Source organism: Panulirus ornatus, chromosome 19 (assembly GCF_036320965.1).
Source record: "Panulirus ornatus isolate Po-2019 chromosome 19, ASM3632096v1, whole genome shotgun sequence".
Classification (NCBI taxonomy): domain Eukaryota; kingdom Metazoa; phylum Arthropoda; class Malacostraca; order Decapoda; family Palinuridae; genus Panulirus; species Panulirus ornatus.
This window is the reverse complement of record NC_092242.1, coordinates 3,114,210-3,132,677: the sequence shown is the minus strand read 5'-3', so window position 1 is coordinate 3,132,677 and position 18,468 is coordinate 3,114,210. Positions and strand designations below refer to the sequence as shown.

General features: G+C 40.1%; 1 protein-coding gene across 2 annotated transcripts in view; it reads right to left on the bottom strand.

The window, feature by feature from the left end:
* Window positions 1-18,468, bottom strand: part of LOC139755317 (adenylate cyclase type 8-like) — a 357,275-nt gene that overhangs the window by 22,500 nt on the left and 316,307 nt on the right. For both annotated transcript variants that reach the window (XM_071673448.1, XM_071673449.1), the window contains exons 21-23: window positions 15,487-15,721; window positions 10,782-10,908; window positions 8,688-8,794 (exon numbers count right to left, since the gene is read on the bottom strand). In XM_071673448.1, the coding sequence (XP_071529549.1) occupies window positions 8,688-8,794; window positions 10,782-10,908; window positions 15,487-15,721 (469 nt within the window). The remainder of the gene's footprint in view (window positions 1-8,687; window positions 8,795-10,781; window positions 10,909-15,486; window positions 15,722-18,468) is intronic.

Here is an 18,468-nt window from a genome sequence, read left to right as displayed (position 1 = left end):
ATGTGTATGGGGGGGGGGTTGGGCCATTTCTTTCGTCTGTTTCCTTGCGCTACCTCGCAAACGCGGGAGACAGCGACAAAGTATAAAAAAAAAAAAAAAAAAAAAAAAAAAAAAAAAAAATATATATTATCCCTGGGGATAGGGGATTAAGAATACTTCCCACGTATTCCCTGCGTGTCGTAGAAGGCGACTAAAAGGGGAGGGAGCGGGAGGACTGGAAATCCTCCCCTCTCTTTTTTTTTTTTTCTAATTTTCCAAAAGAAGGAACAGAGGGGGCCAGGTGAGGATATTCCAAAAAAGGCCCAGTCCTCTGTTCTAAACGCTACCTCGCTAACGCGGGAGATGGCAAATAGTTTAAAAAAGAAAAAGGGAAGGAGTAGCAGTACTCCTGAAACAGGAGTAGTGGAAGTATGTGATAGAATGTAAAAAAGTAAATTCTCGATTAATATGGGTAAAACTGAAAGTTGATGGAGAGAGATGGGTGATTATTGGTGCATATGCACCTGGGCATGAGAAGAAAGATCATGAGAGGCAAGTGTTTTGGGAGCAGCTGAATGAGTGTGTTAGTGGTCTTGATGCACGAGACCGGGTTATAGTGTTGGGTGATTTGAATGCAAAGGTGAGTAATGTGGCAGTTGAGGGAATAATTGGTATACATGGGGTGTTCAGTGTTGTAAATGGAAATGGTGAAGAGCTTGTAGATTTATGTGCTGAAAAAGGACTGATGATTGGGAATACCTGGTTTAAAAAGCGAGATATACATAAGTATACTTATGTAAGTAGGAGAGATGGCCAGAGAGTGTTATTGGATTACGTGTTAATTGACAGGCACGCGAAAGAGAGACTTTTGGATGTTAATGTGCTGAGAGGTGCAACTGGAGGGATGTCTGATCATTATCTTGTGGAGGCTAAGGTGAAGATTTGTATGGGTTTTCAGAAAAGAAGAGTGAATGTTGGGGTGAAGAAGGTGGTGAGAGTAAGTGAGCTTGGGAAGGAGACTTGTGTGAGGAAGTACCAGGAGAGACTGAGTACAGAATGGAAAAAGGTGAGAACAATGGAAGTAAGGGGAGTGGGGGAGGAATGGGATGTATTTAGGGAATCAGTGATGGATTGCGCAAAAGATGCTTGTGGCATGAGAAGAGTGGGAGGTGGGTTGATTAGAAAGGGTAGTGAGTGGTGGGATGAAGAAGTAAGAGTATTAGTGAAAGAGAAGAGAGAGGCATTTGGACGATTTTTGCATGGGAAAAAATGAAATTGAGTGGGAGACGTATAAAAGAAAGAGACAGGAGGTCAAGAGAAAGGTGCAAGAGGTGAAAAAAAGGGCAAATGAGAGTTGGGGTGAGAGAGTATCATTAAATTTTAGGGAGAATAAAAAGATGTTCTGGAAGGAGGTAAATAAAGTGCGTAAGACAAGGGAGAAAATGGGAACTTCAGTGAAGGGCGCAAATGGGGAGGTGATAACAAGTAGTGGTGATGTGAGAAGGAGATGGAGTGAGTATTTTGAAGGTTTGTTGAATGTGTTTGATGATAGAGTGGCAGATATAGGGTGTTTTGGTCGAGGTGGTGTGCAAAGTGCGAGGGTTAGGGAAAATGAGTTGGTAAACAGAGAAGAGGTAGTAAAAGCTTTGCGGAAGATGAAAGCCGGCAAGGCAGCAGGTTTGGATGGTATTGCAGTGGAATTTATTAAAAAAGGGGGTGACTGTATTGTTGACTGGTTGGTAAGGTTATTTAATGTATGTATGACTCATGGTGAGGTGCCTGAGGATTGGCGGAATGCGTGCATAGTGCCATTGTATAAAGGCAAAGGGGATAAGAGTGAGTGCTCAAATTACAGAGGTATAAGTTTGTTGAGTATTCCTGGCAAATTATATGGGAGGGTATTGATTGAGAGGGTGAAGGCATGTACAGAGCATCAGATTGGGGAAGAGCAGTGTGGTTTCAGAAGTGGTAGAGGATGTGTGGATCAGGTGTTTGCTTTGAAGAATGTATGTGAGAAATACTTAGAAAAGCAAATGGATTTGTATGTAGCATTTATGGATCTGGAGAAGGCATATGATAGAGTTGATAGAGATGCTCTGTGGAAGGTATTAAGAATATATGGTGTGGGAGGCAAGTTGTTAGAAGCAGTGAAAAGTTTTTATCGAGGATGTAAGGCATGTGTACGTGTAGGAAGAGAGGAAAGTGATTGGTTCTCAGTGAATGTAGGTTTGCGGCAGGGGTGTGTGATGTCTCCATGGTTGTTTAATTTGTTTATGGATGGGGTTGTTAGGGAGGTGAATGCAAGAGTTTTGGAAAGAGGGGCAAGTATGAAGTCTGTTGGGGATGAGAGAGCTTGGGAAGTGAGTCAGTTGTTGTTCGCTGATGATACAGCGCTGGTGGCTGATTCATGTGAGAAACTGCAGAAGCTGGTGACTGAGTTTGGTAAAGTGTGTGAAAGAAGAAAGTTAAGAGTAAATGTGAACAAGAGCAAGGTTATTAGGTACAGTAGGGTTGAGGGTCAATTCAATTGGGAGGTGAGTTTGAATGGAGAAAAACTGGAGGAAGTGAAGTGTTTTAGATATCTGGGAGTGGATCTGGCAGCGGATGGAACCATGGAAGCGGAAGTGGATCATAGGGTGGGGGAGGGGGCGAAAATTCTGGGAGCCTTGAAGAATGCGTGGAAGTCGAGAACATTATCTCGGAAAGCAAAAATGGGTATGTTTGAAGGAATAGTGGTTCCAACAATGTTGTATGGTTGCGAGGCGTGGACTATGGATAGAGTTGTGCGCAGGAGGATGGATGTGCTGGAAATGAGATGTTTGAAGACAATGTGTGGTGTGAGGTGGTTTGATCGAGTAAGTAACGTAAGGGTAAGAGAGATGTGTGGAAATAAAAAGAGCGTGGTTGAGAGAGCAGAAGAGGGTGTTTTGAAATGGTTTGGTCACATGGAGAGAATGAGTGAGGAAAGATTGACCAAGAGGATATATGTGTCGGAGGTGGAGGGAACGAGAAGAGGGAGACCAAATTGGAGGTGGAGAGATGGAGTGAAAAAGATTTTGTGTGATCGGGGCCTGAACATGCAGGAGGGTGAAAGGAGGGCAAAGAATAGAGTGAATTGGATCGATGTGGTATACCGGGGTTGACGTGCTGTCAGTTGATTGAATCAGGGCATGTGAAGCGTCTGGGGTAAATCATGGAAAGCTGTGTAGGTATGTATATTTGTGTGTGTGGACGTATGTATATACATGTGTATGGGGGTGGGTTGGGCCATTTCTTCGTCTGTTTCCTTGCGCTACCTCGCAAACGCGGGAGACAGCGACAAAAAAAAAAAAAAAAAAAAAAAGAGAAAAAATATATATATGGAGGTGGAAAGATGGAGTGAAAAAGATTTTGTGTGATCGGGGCCTGAACATGCAGGAGGGTGAAAGGAGGGCAAGGAATAGAGTGAATTGGAGCGATGTGGTATACCGGGGTTGACGTGCTGTCAGTGGATTGAATCAGGGCATGTGGGGCGTCTGGGGTAAACCATGGAAAGCTGTGTAGGTGTGTATATTTGCGTGTGTGGACGTATGTATATACATGTGTATGGGGGTGGGTTGGGCCATTTCTTTCGTCTGTTTCCTTGCGCTACCTCGCAAACGCGGGAGACAGCGACAAAGTATAATAAAAAAAATAAAAAAAATATATATATATATATATATATATATATATATATATATATATATATATATATAGGGAGCAGGGGGGCTGGAAATCCTCCCCTCACACTTATAATTTTCTAAAAGAGGGAACGGAGAAGGGGGCCAAGTGAAGATATTCCCTCTTTAAGGCTCAGTCCTCTGTTCTTAATGCTATCTCGCTAACGTGGGATACAGCAAAAAAAAAGAAATTTATATATATCCCTGGGGATAGGGGAGAAAGAATACTTCCCATGCATTCCCTGCATGCTGTAGAAGGCGACTAAAGGGGACAGGAGCAGGGGGCTAGAAGGCCTCCCCTCCTTGTATTTTAACTTTCTAAAAGGAGAAATAGAAGGAGTTATGCGGGAAGTGCTCAACCTCTTTGTAGGCTCAGATTGGAGGGTCTAAATGTGTGTGAATGTAACCAAGATGAGAAAAAAGGAGATAGGTAGTATGTTTGAGGAAAGGAACCTGGAAGTTTTGGCTCTGAGTGAAACGAAACTCAAGGGTAAAGGGGAAGAGTGGTTTGGGAATGTTTTGGGAGTAAAGTCAGGAGTTGGTGAGAGGACAAGAGCAAAGGAAGGAGTAGCACTACTGAAACAGTAGTTGTAGGAGTATGTGATAGGGTAAAACTGAAAGTGGATGGAGAGAGATGGGTGATTATTGGTGCCTATGCATCTGGGCATGAGAAGAAAGATCCTGAGAGGTAAGTGTTTTGGGAGCAGCTGAGTGAATGTGTTAGCAGTTTTGATGCACAAGACCAAGTTATAGTGAAGGGTGATTTGAATGCAAAGGTGAGTAATGTGGCAGTTGCAGGAATAATTGGTGTACATGGGGTGTTCAGTGTTGTAAATAGAAATGGTGAAGGACTGGTGATTGGGAATACCTGGTTTAAAAAGAGAGGCATACATAAGTATACGTATGTAAGTAGGGGAGATGGCCAGAGAGTGTTATTAGATTACATGTTAATTGATAGGTGCGTGAAAGAAAGACTTATGGATGTTAATGTGCTGAGAGGTGCAACTGGAGGGATGTCTGATCATTATCTTGTAGAGGCAAAGGTGAAGATTTGTAGAGGTTTTCAGAAAAGAAGAGAGAATGTTGGGGTGAAGAGAGTGGTGAGAGTAAGTGAGCTTGGGAAGGAGACTTGTGTGAGGAAGTACCAGGAGAGACTGAGTGCAGAATGGAAAAAGGTGAGAGCAAAGGACGTAAGGGTAGTGGAGGAGGAATGGGATGTATTCAGGGAAGAAGCGATGGCTTGCGCAAAAGATGCTTATGGCATGAGAAGTGTGGGAGGTGGGCAGATTAGAAAGGGTAGTGAGTGGTGGGATGAAGAAGTAAGATTATTAGTGAAAGAGAAGAGAGAGGTATTTGGACGATTTTTGCAAAGAAATAGTGGAAATGACGGAGATTTTCAAAAAAAAGAGGCAAGAGGTTAAGAGACAGGTGCAAGAGGTGAAAAAGAGGGCAAATGAGAGTTGGGGTGAGAAAGTATCATTAAATTTTTGGGAGAATAAAAAGATGTTTTGGAAGGAGGTAAATAAAGTGCGTAACACAAGATAACAAATGGGAACATCGGTGAAGGGGGCTACTGGGGAGGTAAAAACAAGTAGTGGTGATGTGAGAAGGAGATGGAGTGAATATTTTGAAGGTTTGTTGAATGTGTTAGATGATAGAGTGGCAGGTAAAAGGTATTTTGGTTGAGGTGGTGTGCAAAGTGAGAGGGTCACGTAGAATGGTTTGGTAAACAGAGAAGAGGTAGTGAAAGCTTTGCGAAGATGAAAGCTGGAAAGGCGGTCGGTTTGGATGGTACTGCAGTGGAATTCATTAAAAAAGGGGGTGACTGTGTTGTTGACTGGTTGGTGAGGATATTCAATGTATGTATGGCTTATGGTGAGGTGCTTGAGGATTGGCAGAATGCATGCATAGTGCCAATGTAAAAAGGCAAAGGGGATAAAGTTGAGTGTTCAAATTACAGAGGTATAAGTTTGTTGAATAATCCTGGGAAATTAAATAGGAGGGTATTGATCGAGAGGGTCAAGCACGTACAGAGCATCAGATTGGGGAAGAGCAGTGTGGTTTCAGAAGTGGTAGAGGATGTGTGGATCAGGTGTTCTTTGAAGAATGTATGTGAGAAATACTTAAAAAAAGAAATGGATTTGTATGTAGCATTCATGGCTCTGGAGATGGCTTATGATAGAGTTGATAGAGATGCTCTGTGGAAGGTATTAAGAGTATATGGTGTGGGAGGCAAGTTGCTGGAAGCAGTGAAAAGTTTTGATTGAGGATGTAAGGCATGTGTATAAGTCGGAAGAGAGGAAAGTGACTGGTTCCCGCTGAATGTCGCTTTGCGGCAGGGGTGCATGATGTCCCCATGGTTGTTTAATTTGTTTATGGATGGGGTTGTTAGGGAAGTGAATGCAAGAGTTTTGGAGAGAGGGGCAAGTATGCAGTCTATTGTGGATGAGAAGGCTTGGGAAGTGAGTCAGTTGTTGTTCGCTGATGATACTGCGCTGGTGGCTGATTCGGTTGAATCACTGCAGAAGCTGGTGACTGAGTTTGGTAAAGTGTGTGGAAGAAGAAAGCTGAGAGTAAATATGAATAAGAGCAAGGTTATTAGGTACAGTGGGGTTGAGGGACAAGTCAATTGGGAGGCAAGTTGGAATAGAGAAAAACTGGAAGAAGTGAAGTGTTTTAGATATCTGGGAGTGGATTTGGTGGTGGATGGAACCATAGAAGCGGAAGTGAGTCATAAAGTGGGGGAGGAGGTGAAGGTTCTGGGAGTGTTGAAGAATGTGTGGAAGGCAAGAAGATTATCTCTGAAAGCAAAAATGGGTATGTTTGAAGGAATAGTGGTCCCATCAATGTAATATGGTTGTGAGGCATGGGCTATAGATAGGGTTGTGCTGAGGAGGGTGGATGTGTTGGAAATGAGATGTTTGAGAACAACATGTGGTGTGCGGTGGTTTGATCGAGTAAGTAATGAAAGGGTAAGAGAGATGTGTGGTAATACAAAGAGTGTGGTTGAGAGAGCAGAAGAGGGTGTATTGAAATGGTTTGGTCACATGGAGAGAATGAATGAGGAGAGATTGACGAAGAGGATATATGTGTCGGAGGTGGAGGGAAAAAGGAGAAGTGGGAGACCAAATTGGAGGTAGAAGGATGGAGTGAAAAAGATTTTGAGCAATCATGGCCTGAACATGCAGGAGTGTGAAAGGTGTGCAAGGAATAGAGTGAACTGGAATGATGTGGTATACCGGGGTCGTCGTGCTGTCAATGGATTGAACCAGGGCATGTGAAGCATCTGGGGTAAACCATGGAAAGTTTTGTGGGGCCTAAATGTGGAAAGGGAGCTGTGGTTTCGGTGCATTATACATGACAGCTAGAGACTGAGTGTGAACGAATGTGGCCTTTGTTGTCTTTTCCTAGCGCTACCTCGTGCACATGCGGGGGGAGGGGGTAGTCATTTTATGTGTGGCGGGGTGGCGACGGGAATGAATAAGGGCAGACAGTACTAATTATGTACACGTGTATATATGTCTGTGTGTGTATATATAAGTATATGTTGAGATGTATAGGTATGTATATGTGCGTGTGTGGACGTGTATGTATATACATGTGTATGTGAGTGAGGTATGTATGATTTTTAAATTGTATATGCAGAGCTGAAGCCTTGATTTAGCAAGACTTTGTAGTCATCAGTTACTTCATGTTTGATTTTAATGGTCCAATAGTATCTTTTACATTCTTTGTCTTACATACCAGAGGAATTCCTTGGGGATATTCTTAACATTTATATATTTTTGTATTTAAACTTTACCTTGTCTTGTGAACTTTTAATGGTCCCTCTGTATTTTCTCTAGATCTTAATTTTCAAATTTTCCCCATAAGCTTCAATTTCTGGTATATTTTTTCTGATAATTTAGCTCCATTTTCCTCTTGATCTTGTAATTCTTGTAAATTTTTAAAAAATTAATTTAATTTCTTTGAAGTTCTTATGGGTTCTGTATTGGACAAAAAAGCTAATCTTGGCAACTTCTGGGGTACACAATGTTTGGTTTGATCCTAGCGAGTAAACCCTTGTAGGGGACACAAGTGGGCAATTTATCACTGTTCAGGTCTCATAGGCAGGAATGGCAGGAAGAAATGAGGCCAAGATGTGAGAATCCTTTAATCTGAGGGGTATGAAAGGAGAAAAAAGATGGAAAAACTAATGAGGATTTAAAGATGGGAGGTTGGATGTATGTGAGTAAAACATATATTTGGCATGGTAATGAGGGAGAAGAGGAAAGAACAGGAGAAATTGTGGGAAAGATCAGAAAGGAGAGTTATGTGATTAGACTACTGAGAAAAGGCAGAGGATGGTAAAGGCCATCTAACTGGCATTATGAGTTTGGAAGGACATTATAAGGTTATTGTGTTAAAGGATGACTAAAGAGCGGAAGGATAAATGAAGTCTTCATAAACTTTAATCTTTGTTGGCATGTTTAGTCTAAATAAATGAAAGACAGAGCCAAAAATATTAGTCTAAATAAATGAAAGACAAGAGCCAAAAATATAAGTTTTCTGATGCTATTTCTTTTCAACTTACACTTGTGTTCAATAAATACATACACATTTATATCCTTGGGGATAGGGGAAAAAGAGACTGCCCATGTACTCCCTGTGTGTTGTAGAAAGCGACAAAGAGGGGTGGGATTGGGTGGTTGGAAGTCCTCTCATCTTGTATTACATTCCAAAAGAAAGAATGGAGCAAGGAGCCAAGAGAGGATTTCCCCTTTCAGGCTCTATCATCTGTTTTCATTGTGACATCACTTGTACAGGAAATGGAGGAAAAATAATCGTATACACTATGCCAAACATATCATGGAAAATTTCATCAAACATTCTTGGGCTCTTACATTTCTTCACAACAACATGTAGCTGTGCTCTTTCTATCCTATCCATAGTTTAATTAGCCAAATTATATACTTCCATGAATAAAGGATGCAATGAATTTTTCAAGTGATGAAGTGATGTGATACTGACCTTCTCAGTGGGATTAAGTCCAGATGCAGCCATATATGTACTTCCGATGGTCTTTATTTTTTCAATACAGGCAAAGCGGTCTTCATCCAGCAGCTCATCAAAGTCAGCTATAAGGTGTGGATATACTATGTTAAATTTTCTAAGAATGAGTAACAGACTTAACACTTTCCCATATGGATTCAGTTTATGCCAATGCATGAATAACATTATGATTCAGCTCAAACAGACAAAGAGTATCTTCACATGTAAGCTGCTGAGAAGTACCACGATAATTACAGAAGCTGATGTATAAAGAAAGCTAATTTGTGGGAGTATTAATAACCAAAAACTTCACTGTTGTAAACCTCTCTTACTGTGGACATATCAGTATGATAAAACATATAACCCCAGAAAATGGTTTGTAAAACCTTTACAAGATTAATTTTTTATGTAAACTTGAATTAGTATACTAGGAAAAGCTAAGTGTCGCGTAATCTAATGGTCAATTTGTGTATGTACATGGCGAGAACATTTGCAGTATACAATATATGAGTTTTGTCCCCTGTAAAGTTATTGGATTCTATTTCTTGCTATATAATGACATGACCCATGAAGAATTTCTGACAACCAGCCATGACACAATTCACACTAGTCATTCTTTTCTTTTGTTAACAAAATACAAACCAGTTCCTCTTGATCTCCCCTGAAATTCTAACTTCCTAATGTAACTTCCTCGCTCAATTCTAACTTCCTTACATAAATTCTCTCATTCAACCAATGGATCAAGGGATCACTGTGACCTTCATGTCATACTATGCCTTTGATAACTTTAAGAGAATCTTGGATGAGATGGAGAGTGACCCTTCTATTACAGTCAGTGATTGCTGGTAAAACTATGATATCACCCACTGTATTCCCCCCAAGAAAGGAATCTAGTGTAGAAATCAAGTCAACAACTTAGAATGCATGCTGGAGGAAGTTGTTGAGGGAGGTGGTGGATGACTTTAAAATCCTCTGGGATGACTTCAAAATCCTCCCCACAGTGGGTGAAGAGATACAAAGGATTGCAAGGTTGGCAAATGATGTGGGAAAAGAGGAATTTCAACGGCCTTTAAGAGGAATTAGAGGGGCTCATATGTCTAAGTAAGGACAGTCAGGAGAAGAGTAAAGCCACAGCAGTTTTGCAAGGCCCAGGTGGATATTCAACAGATGTCTAAGACCCTCACATACAAGGTGTTTGAGGTGGACCCTTTTATGGGGTAAAAAATTCAAAACATGGACAGAGGCTGTTATGACCCCCTACAAGTATACATACAGGGATTTATGGTTAAAGGGGAAGCAAGCAATGATTTTTTCTATGAAGAATGACAACATCACCATGCCAGTCACAACTAACACACCATTCACCATTCCATGCTCAGTTGGGTTGAGTGGTAATTCTCATAATCCTGCAGCCATTTACTTTATGCCTCAGGTCCAAAGCTCAATAATACAAGTTAAAAGAGGACAGCACCATCCCTTCTAAACCTGCAAACATTTTATGCTATATATCAAGTTTCAACATCACTGATGACAAAGATGTTGCAGATTTCACCCAAAAAAGTCACGGACCTTTTTATATGACGAAGCTTAAAAACGAAACTTCTTTCCTTAAAATCCCATTTTATTGCAACAGTGCTGCAGTCTTCTATCCCTTATTCTTTTAAAATAGCTTCTGTGCATGTTCACCTTCCATAACTTGCTACCTCACCATTAGTGAATAATGTAATTAGTACTTTCATATTAACCCTAACCAAACTTTAATCAAAAGTGCTCACGATCATTGAGTGTCTTTTGACAATTAATTATCATATTCAACATTTTATTTTTTAATCAAATATTTTTCCTTCCCATACCATAACTGTCATGAGTTTACTCATCTTTCATTCATATACTATCGCCATTTTCCTATTCAATCTAAAATTTCCTCATCATATAATGAATAACTCCATCGTAAGGATGTCTCCCTCTCTCTCATTTTCACAATTTTTCCCTCACTTGCATCCAAATTCATTATTAATTGTCACTATCTGTTTCACGCAACCCAACAGGAAATAATGTATGAAATTTACTCACCTATAATTTCATTGAGAAGTCTAATACATTCCATCCCTCTGTTAACATCCTCAGAGTAAAACTGTGTGAAGTTGGGTATTGATGCAAACAGTACTCCAACATTTTCATATGCCTTTGAGAACAGTTCCTGGAAAATATATATAACTATCAGTTTTATGTGAAAAACAAATGTTCATCCATAATAATTTTGACCATAATCTTTACCACTATTTCTTTGTGTGAATATGGTACTATATTATATTCTGATTAGTTTGGAGGTTTCACTATGGAAACAGTGCTTTTCATTTACACTTCAAGACGAAGGTTTACTTCACAACAAGGCAGGAAGTTATCTGTTATGGACAGAGCAAAAACAATCTGTTTTGGCTGATCCTTTTAGTCTTAAGATGCCAAACAGCAGTTTATGGTTAGCAATGGTAACTATTGGCTTAATTTTATACATATATACTTTTGAATTTTCAAAAGCCTTTGAAAACAGTTCCTGGAAGATTAAGAGACATATATTAAGTGAAGTAACGAATGTTCATCCATGACTGTTTGATCATAAACTGTGCCACTATTTCTTTCTGTATGACTCAAAAAGGTATATCCACGGAATTTGGAGGCAGTTCTCTAAAATTAATGCATTTCTGTTACATTCATAGCCAAGGTTAGCTCCACAACCAGTTAAGGATGGAAGGGAATGTTATATCTTTTGATGTGGGCATCCCCTTAAAGAAGTTCCCAAAGGGAACAAGTGTCAGAGATATAGATAGATTAGATAGAAAGATGGCTTAAACGAACAAAAACATTAATTGACCTGTTCAGGCTATGAAAGAAGCTAATGCTTTTTGTTGAGGAAAATGCCACTCAACAGCTATGGATGGCAAAGGTAAGTGCAGGCTTAGTTTTGTACAAAAACATTACTCTCTTGTAGTGTGGTACAGCAAATGTTGGCTATATAACCCTTTCATAGCATGATTGGTCTATAAAGTCCTTCATGGTGTGAAAAACAAATGACAAGTAAGTTTTCAAAGAGTAGAGAAAATACACAGAAAGATATATTAATACTTTTGTGGTGGCCTGTACCGTAACCGAGCGAATAGTAGAGGGTGTGGACGACACATCCAACAGCTTCTAATAAGAGGGGAGAATAAGATGATGTTTCTCTCTTTCTTTTAAACTTGTTTTCACCTTTTAGTCTCATTCCATACATGATATATAACAACTTTTAAACTAAAAATTATTTTAGGGAGGATACTGAAAGATTTGCTTCTTTCTTTTTCTTGAACTGGGTTTCACACTCTACTCGTATTTCATACATAGGTATAGAATTGGTGTTGAATAGAATGAATATATAAAAAAATATTTCAAAATTCATGCTAAATATAAGTTGGGTAATGAGTCTTGAAAAGACATGACCAACACTGGCCATAAATGCCCGTAACTCATAAATCTGGGCATTAAATGCAAGTGAAATGCACATTCGCAGCTGTCACTGATGGACCATATGCATCTCCACCATGTCTCACTGTGTCTGTTACCACCAAAATCTGTGTAGTTTTCCTGCTTGTCACTACCAAGTAATGGTAAATACAGCTTTTATGTTCCGCCAATACATGTGCATGAGAAGGGTTGAAGGCAGTTATAATATTTGTTAGCAGTCTGTGCCTCTTTGACACTTCTAATGTGGCACTAAGGCAACATGTATCTTGCACATTCTTCCTTGCAGATTCCTGTAGCTTATTTGCCACAAGATACTTTAGTGTCTCTCATGACCTTACCATTATCTGCAAACATGTTTAGGTAAATGTACAGTCCATCAGGTAAGTTACAGTAATAGGCCCAAGACCATTCCAGTGGCACCCTTATCCCATATTGAGAAAGCTCTTACCTGCATCCTCGGCTTCCTTCCACTAAGGTAATTTTTACATAGGGAATCTACCTGTTATTTCTAGCTTCTACATCAACCTTCAGTGGGTTACAGTGTGGAAGACATTCTGGCAGTCCACCTCTCCATCCATCCTTCCAGTCCATCCATCTCTTCAAGGGCAGAGTTCACTCTCTCTAAAGTCTTGCTGATTCATAATGCACAATTTTTCCTTGAATTGATGTTGTTGTTTACCTCTTCCATATTTGGAGCTTTTCCTTAATGTACTCTTAAGTGTCCTTGCAACTGCCTCCACACATTCCCTCAGTACATATGAGGTAATTTCATCAGGAACTCTTGGTCCTTTCCATTTACAACCACTGAGTCTGAATGTATGCAAAACCTTGAGCCTAAGACATGTAGTATTGATTAATCCTAGCCTTCTTGAAGAACCAGGAGTATTGTACCTGCATCTGATTCCTCTTGTTTTGCCTTTTCCCTGGTTTCCTTGTCTCATTCTCTCTCTTGGTGTATATTTCCCAACCAACACTCCTTTGAACTCCTTTTTGGCAAGTTTATTGGTCTACTTAAGCATGTCTTGGCTACATATGTCCATACTAAAGGTAATCCTTAGTGGCTTTTAGTGTCTTGCCTCTATTGTCAAATCTCTGAACTTCTTGTACATCTAGACCATTACTTAGTAAGTCCATCATGTCAAGTAACTGTGTTTCATGCTTCCTTTCCTCTTTGGAGTCAGTCCTTTTCCAACCTAAAAATCACCGGACTTGCACCTGGTAGCTCCCCTATACACATCTTCCAATATTTGCATTGTGGCCCACCTTTGTTACCTTCTGTAGTCATGCTGTATGCTCCTCATCTAATTAAATCTTATCTAAAATCTGCTTTTTCATGATTGGACAATTTTTGCCCTCTTAGGGTGCTTTGCACACTTCCCTGACTTTTCTGTCTCCTGACTATATACACTGCCTCTTCTATGGTTTGCAGAAACGAGTGATAAATATATATATATATATATATCTTTCTTTTTCTTTCAAACTATTCGCCATTTCCCGCGTTAGCGAGGTAGCGTTAAGAACAGAAGACTGGGCCTTGGAGGGAATATCCTCACCTGGCCCCCTTCTCTGTTCCTTGTTTTGGAAAATTAAAAAAAAAATGAGAGGGGAAGATTTCCAGCCCCCCGCTCCCTCCCCTTTTAGTCGCCTTCTACGACACGCAGGGAATACGTGGGACGTATTCTTTCTCCCCTATCCCCAGGGATAATATATATATATATATATATATATATATATATATATATATATATATATATATATATATATATATATATATATCCATATGTATATATATATATATATATATATATATATATATATATATATATATATATATATATAAGGAATAGTGGTTCCAACAATGTTGTATGGTTGCGAGGCGTGGGCTATGGATAGAGTTGTGCGCAGGAGGATGGAGGTGCTGGAAATGAGATGTTTGAGGACAATGTGTGGTGTGAGGTGGTTTGATCGAGTGAGTAACGTAAGGGTAAGAGAGATGTGTGGAAATAAAAAGAGCGTGGTTGAGAGAGCAGAAGAGGGTGTTTTGAAGTGGTTTGGGCACATGGAGAGAATGAGTGAGGAAAGATTGACCAAGAGGATATATGTGTCGGAGGTGGAGGGAACGAGGAGAAGAGGGAGACCAAATTGGAGGTGGAAAGATGGAGTGAAAAAGATTTTGTGTGATCGGGGCCTGAACATGCAGGAGGGTGAAAGGAGGGCAAGGAATAGAGTGAATTGGAGCGATGTGGTATACCGGGGTTGACGTGCTGTCAGTGGATTGAATCAAGGCATGTGAAGCGTCTGGGGTAAACCATGGAAAGCTGTGTAGGTATGTATATTTGCGTGTGTGGACGTATGTATATACATGTGTATGGGGGGGGGGTTGGGCCATTTCTTTCGTCTGTTTCCTTGCGCTACCTCGCAAACGCGGGAGACAGCGACAAAGTATAAAAAAAAAAAAAAATATATATATATATATATATATATATATATATATATATATATATATATATATATATATATATATATATATATATATATATCCCTGGGGATAGGGGATTAAGAGTACTTCCCACGTATTCCCTGCATGTCGTAGAAGGTGACTAAAAGGGGAGGGAGCGGGGGGCTGGAAATCCTCCCCTCTCGTTTTTTTTTTAATTTTCCAAAAGAAGGAACAGAGAATTGGGCCAGGTGAGGGTATTCCCTCAAAGGCCCAGTCCTCTGTTCTTAACGCTACCTCGCTAATGCGGGAAATGGCGAATAGTTTGAAAGAAGAAAAAAAGAAAATATATATATATATATATATATATATATATATATATATATATATATATATATATATATATATATATATTTCGCTACCTCGCAAACGCGGGAGACAGCGACAAAGCAAAATAAATAATAAACATATATATATATATATATATATATATATATATATATATATATATATATATATATATATATATATATATATATGATGCCTGTTCCATTTGGAAACTTTTATATGTGGCTGGCCTTTACAAAACAGTCTCCATAACTGTTGAAGTTCAGTGCCACTTCCCAGCATCCAGGTGCCTCACCCTTAACAGGCCCTTAACAGGAAAATCTAGATTCATGAAGAATGAGTTGTGTGAGTTAAGTGTTGTCCAGTATGACAAGGAGAGACTCTGTGTACAAAATGACTGCAATCCACGTGTAGGTGAGGCAGAAAGAAAAGGGTCAATACAATTAATCTATCTGTCATCACTTGTAGCTAACCAAAATTCTTAGGATATCTCACCTCCCCTTTTCGATCTTCTGAGAGAAAATAATTAGCAACATGGTCTGGTAGGATGTTCTTCAGTAACTGGGTATTGTATAGGCGACATTCACTCATATCTGTCAGCTCCCTTAAAGCTTGCTGTTTCCAGACAAAGTCAAGTCGAGAGGTAATTTCAACCAGGCGTCCATGGTATGACACCATAGAGAAAAACAGCACCAAAAGCACAGCCATTCTAGCTGGTAGGGTTATCCCACTGAAAAAAATTTTTGAATTAACAGTTTGTGTCAAGATTAATAATCTCTAGCTTCTTCTTTCACCATGAGCTTAGAAAAGTGTATGTTTAATATTACCTCGCTAATGTGTTTTTTATTATACTTGAGCGCCGTTTCCCGTGTCAGCTAAGTAGCGCCAGGAAACAGACGAAGAATGGCCCATCCACTCATTTACACTTGAATATATACATAAATGCCCATACACTTACACACATACATATATATACATATCAACATATACCATATACATATATATATATATACATACACATACACAGACATATATATACATGTACATATTCATACTTGCTTGCCTTCATCCATTCCTGGTGCTACCCTACCCCATAGGAAACAGCATTGCTACCCACTGCTTCAGCGAGGCAGTGCCAGGAAAACAGACAAAATGACCACATTCATTCACACAGTCTCCAGCTGTCATGGGTAATGCACTGAAACCACAGCTCCCTACCCACATCCAGGTCCCACAGACCTTTCCATGGTTTACCCCAGACATTTCCCATACATGTGAAACGTCAGTAATATATAGGGAAAAAAGAATACTTCCCAAGTATTCCCTGCATGTTGTAGAAGGTGGCTAATACAAATGGGAGCAGGGGACTGGAAATCCTCCCCTAGTTTTTAACTTTCCAAAAGAAGGAAGAGAAGGGGGCTAAGTGAGGATATTCCCTCTAAGGCTTAGTCCTCTGTTCTTAATGCTAACATGTGAAATGACAAATATGTATAAAAAAAATATATATATTTTTTTTTTCCTTGTGGGGATAATCGCACCAGCAGGAGTTCTAATGGATTATTGTAACTTTACAATACAATATGTGTTTCATGGAAGAAATCTCCCTTATCAAGTGTATACAAAGTTTCAACAACCTACACAAACACAAGTTAGTAAACCTTCTTACTGCCCTGTCTGAGCAGAAACAGGGAAGTAAGTTACAGGACCATTGAAGATAGTAAGGTAAGTGTGGCAGAGTGAGATTAGGAAGGGTTGGATGGAGTGGGGGGGACCTGAGTGGTGAGATGCATGTTCAGTTAAGTTCCTTCTGCTATTCTGTCCTGATAGTTCATTCATAATGATTTAGATGATGATGGGATGAACTTTAAAGTTAACAAGGGATATTAAAGTTATTAATATTAATGTATCCCTGGGCAACTTTAAAGCTCATCCCATCATCAACCAAACCATTATGAATGAACTGTTAGGACAGGATAGCATATTAAAGGAACATCTGTCTTGCCACCCAGGTCAACCACTTCTCAGAACCTAACCCTTCCTATCCTCACTCCACCCTTACCATATTTTCTGTATTAGTCCCGTCATTTATTTCTCAGTTTCTGCTCAGACATGGCAGTAAGAAGGTCAACTGAATGTATGTTTGTGATGGGTGTCGAAATATTTTTGAATTGTATACATTGGATGAGGCAGATTTCTTCCATGAGACATGCAGTATATTGTAGTTTCAATGAACCTTCAGAACTCCTGCAATTATCATTTCATGACATGGAATGAATTAAGTCAACAGCACAGACTAGTGTGATCTTTACGTACACATACACACACTCACACACATTTATTTTTTACTTGACTGCTGTTTCCCGCTTTGCGAGGAGTGCCAGGAATAGACGAAGAAAGGCCACATCCACATACATTCTCTAGCTGTCATGTGTAGTGTAGTGAAACCAAAGCTCCCTATCCAGAACCAGGCCCCACAGACCTTTCCATGGTTTACCCCAGATGCCTCACATGTCCTGATTTAGACCAATGACAGCCTGTTGACCCCAGTATACCACATTGTTCCAATTCACCTTATCCTGTGCATGCCTTTCATCCTCCTGTATGTTCAAGCTCCAATCACTCAAAATCTTTTTCACACCATCCTCTCATCTTCATTTTGGTCATCCATTCTCCTTATTCCCTCCACTTATGCACATATCCTCTTTGTCAACCTTTCCTCACTCATTTTTTCCATATGTCCAAACCATTTCAGCATTCCATGGGTCAAGTCAATTGGGAGGTGAGTTTGAATGGAGAAAAACTGGAGGAAGTGAAGTGTTTTAGATATCTGGGAGTGGATCTGGCAGCGGATGGAACCATGGAAGCGGAAGTGGATCATAGGGTGGGGGAGGGGGCGAAAATTCTGGGGGCCTTGAAGAATGTGTGGAAGTTGAGAACATTATCTCGGAAAGCAAAAATGGGTATGTTTGAAGGAATAGTGGTTCCAACAATGTTGTATGGTTGCGAGGCGTGGGCTATGGATAGAGTTGTGCGCAGGAGGATGGAGGTGCTGGAAATGAGATGTTTGAGGACAATGTGTGGTGTGAGGTGGTTTGATCGAGTGAGTAACGTAAGGGTAAGAGAGATGTGTGGAAATAAAAAGAGCGTGGTTGAGAGAGCAGAATAGGGTGTTTTGAAGTGGTTTGGGCACATGGAGAGAATGAGTGAGGAAAGATTGACCAAGAGGATATATGTGTCGGAGGTGGAGGGAACGAGGAGAAGAGGGAGACCAAATTGAAGGTGGAAAGATGGAGTGAAAAAGATTTTGTGTGATCGGGGCCTGAACATGCAGGAGGGTGAAAGGAGGGCAAGGAATAGAGTGAATTGGAGCGATGTGGTATACCGGGGTTGACGTGCTGTCAGTGGATTGAATTAAGGCATGTGAAGCGTCTGGGGTAAACCATGGAAAGCTGTGTAGGTATGTATATTTGCGTGTGT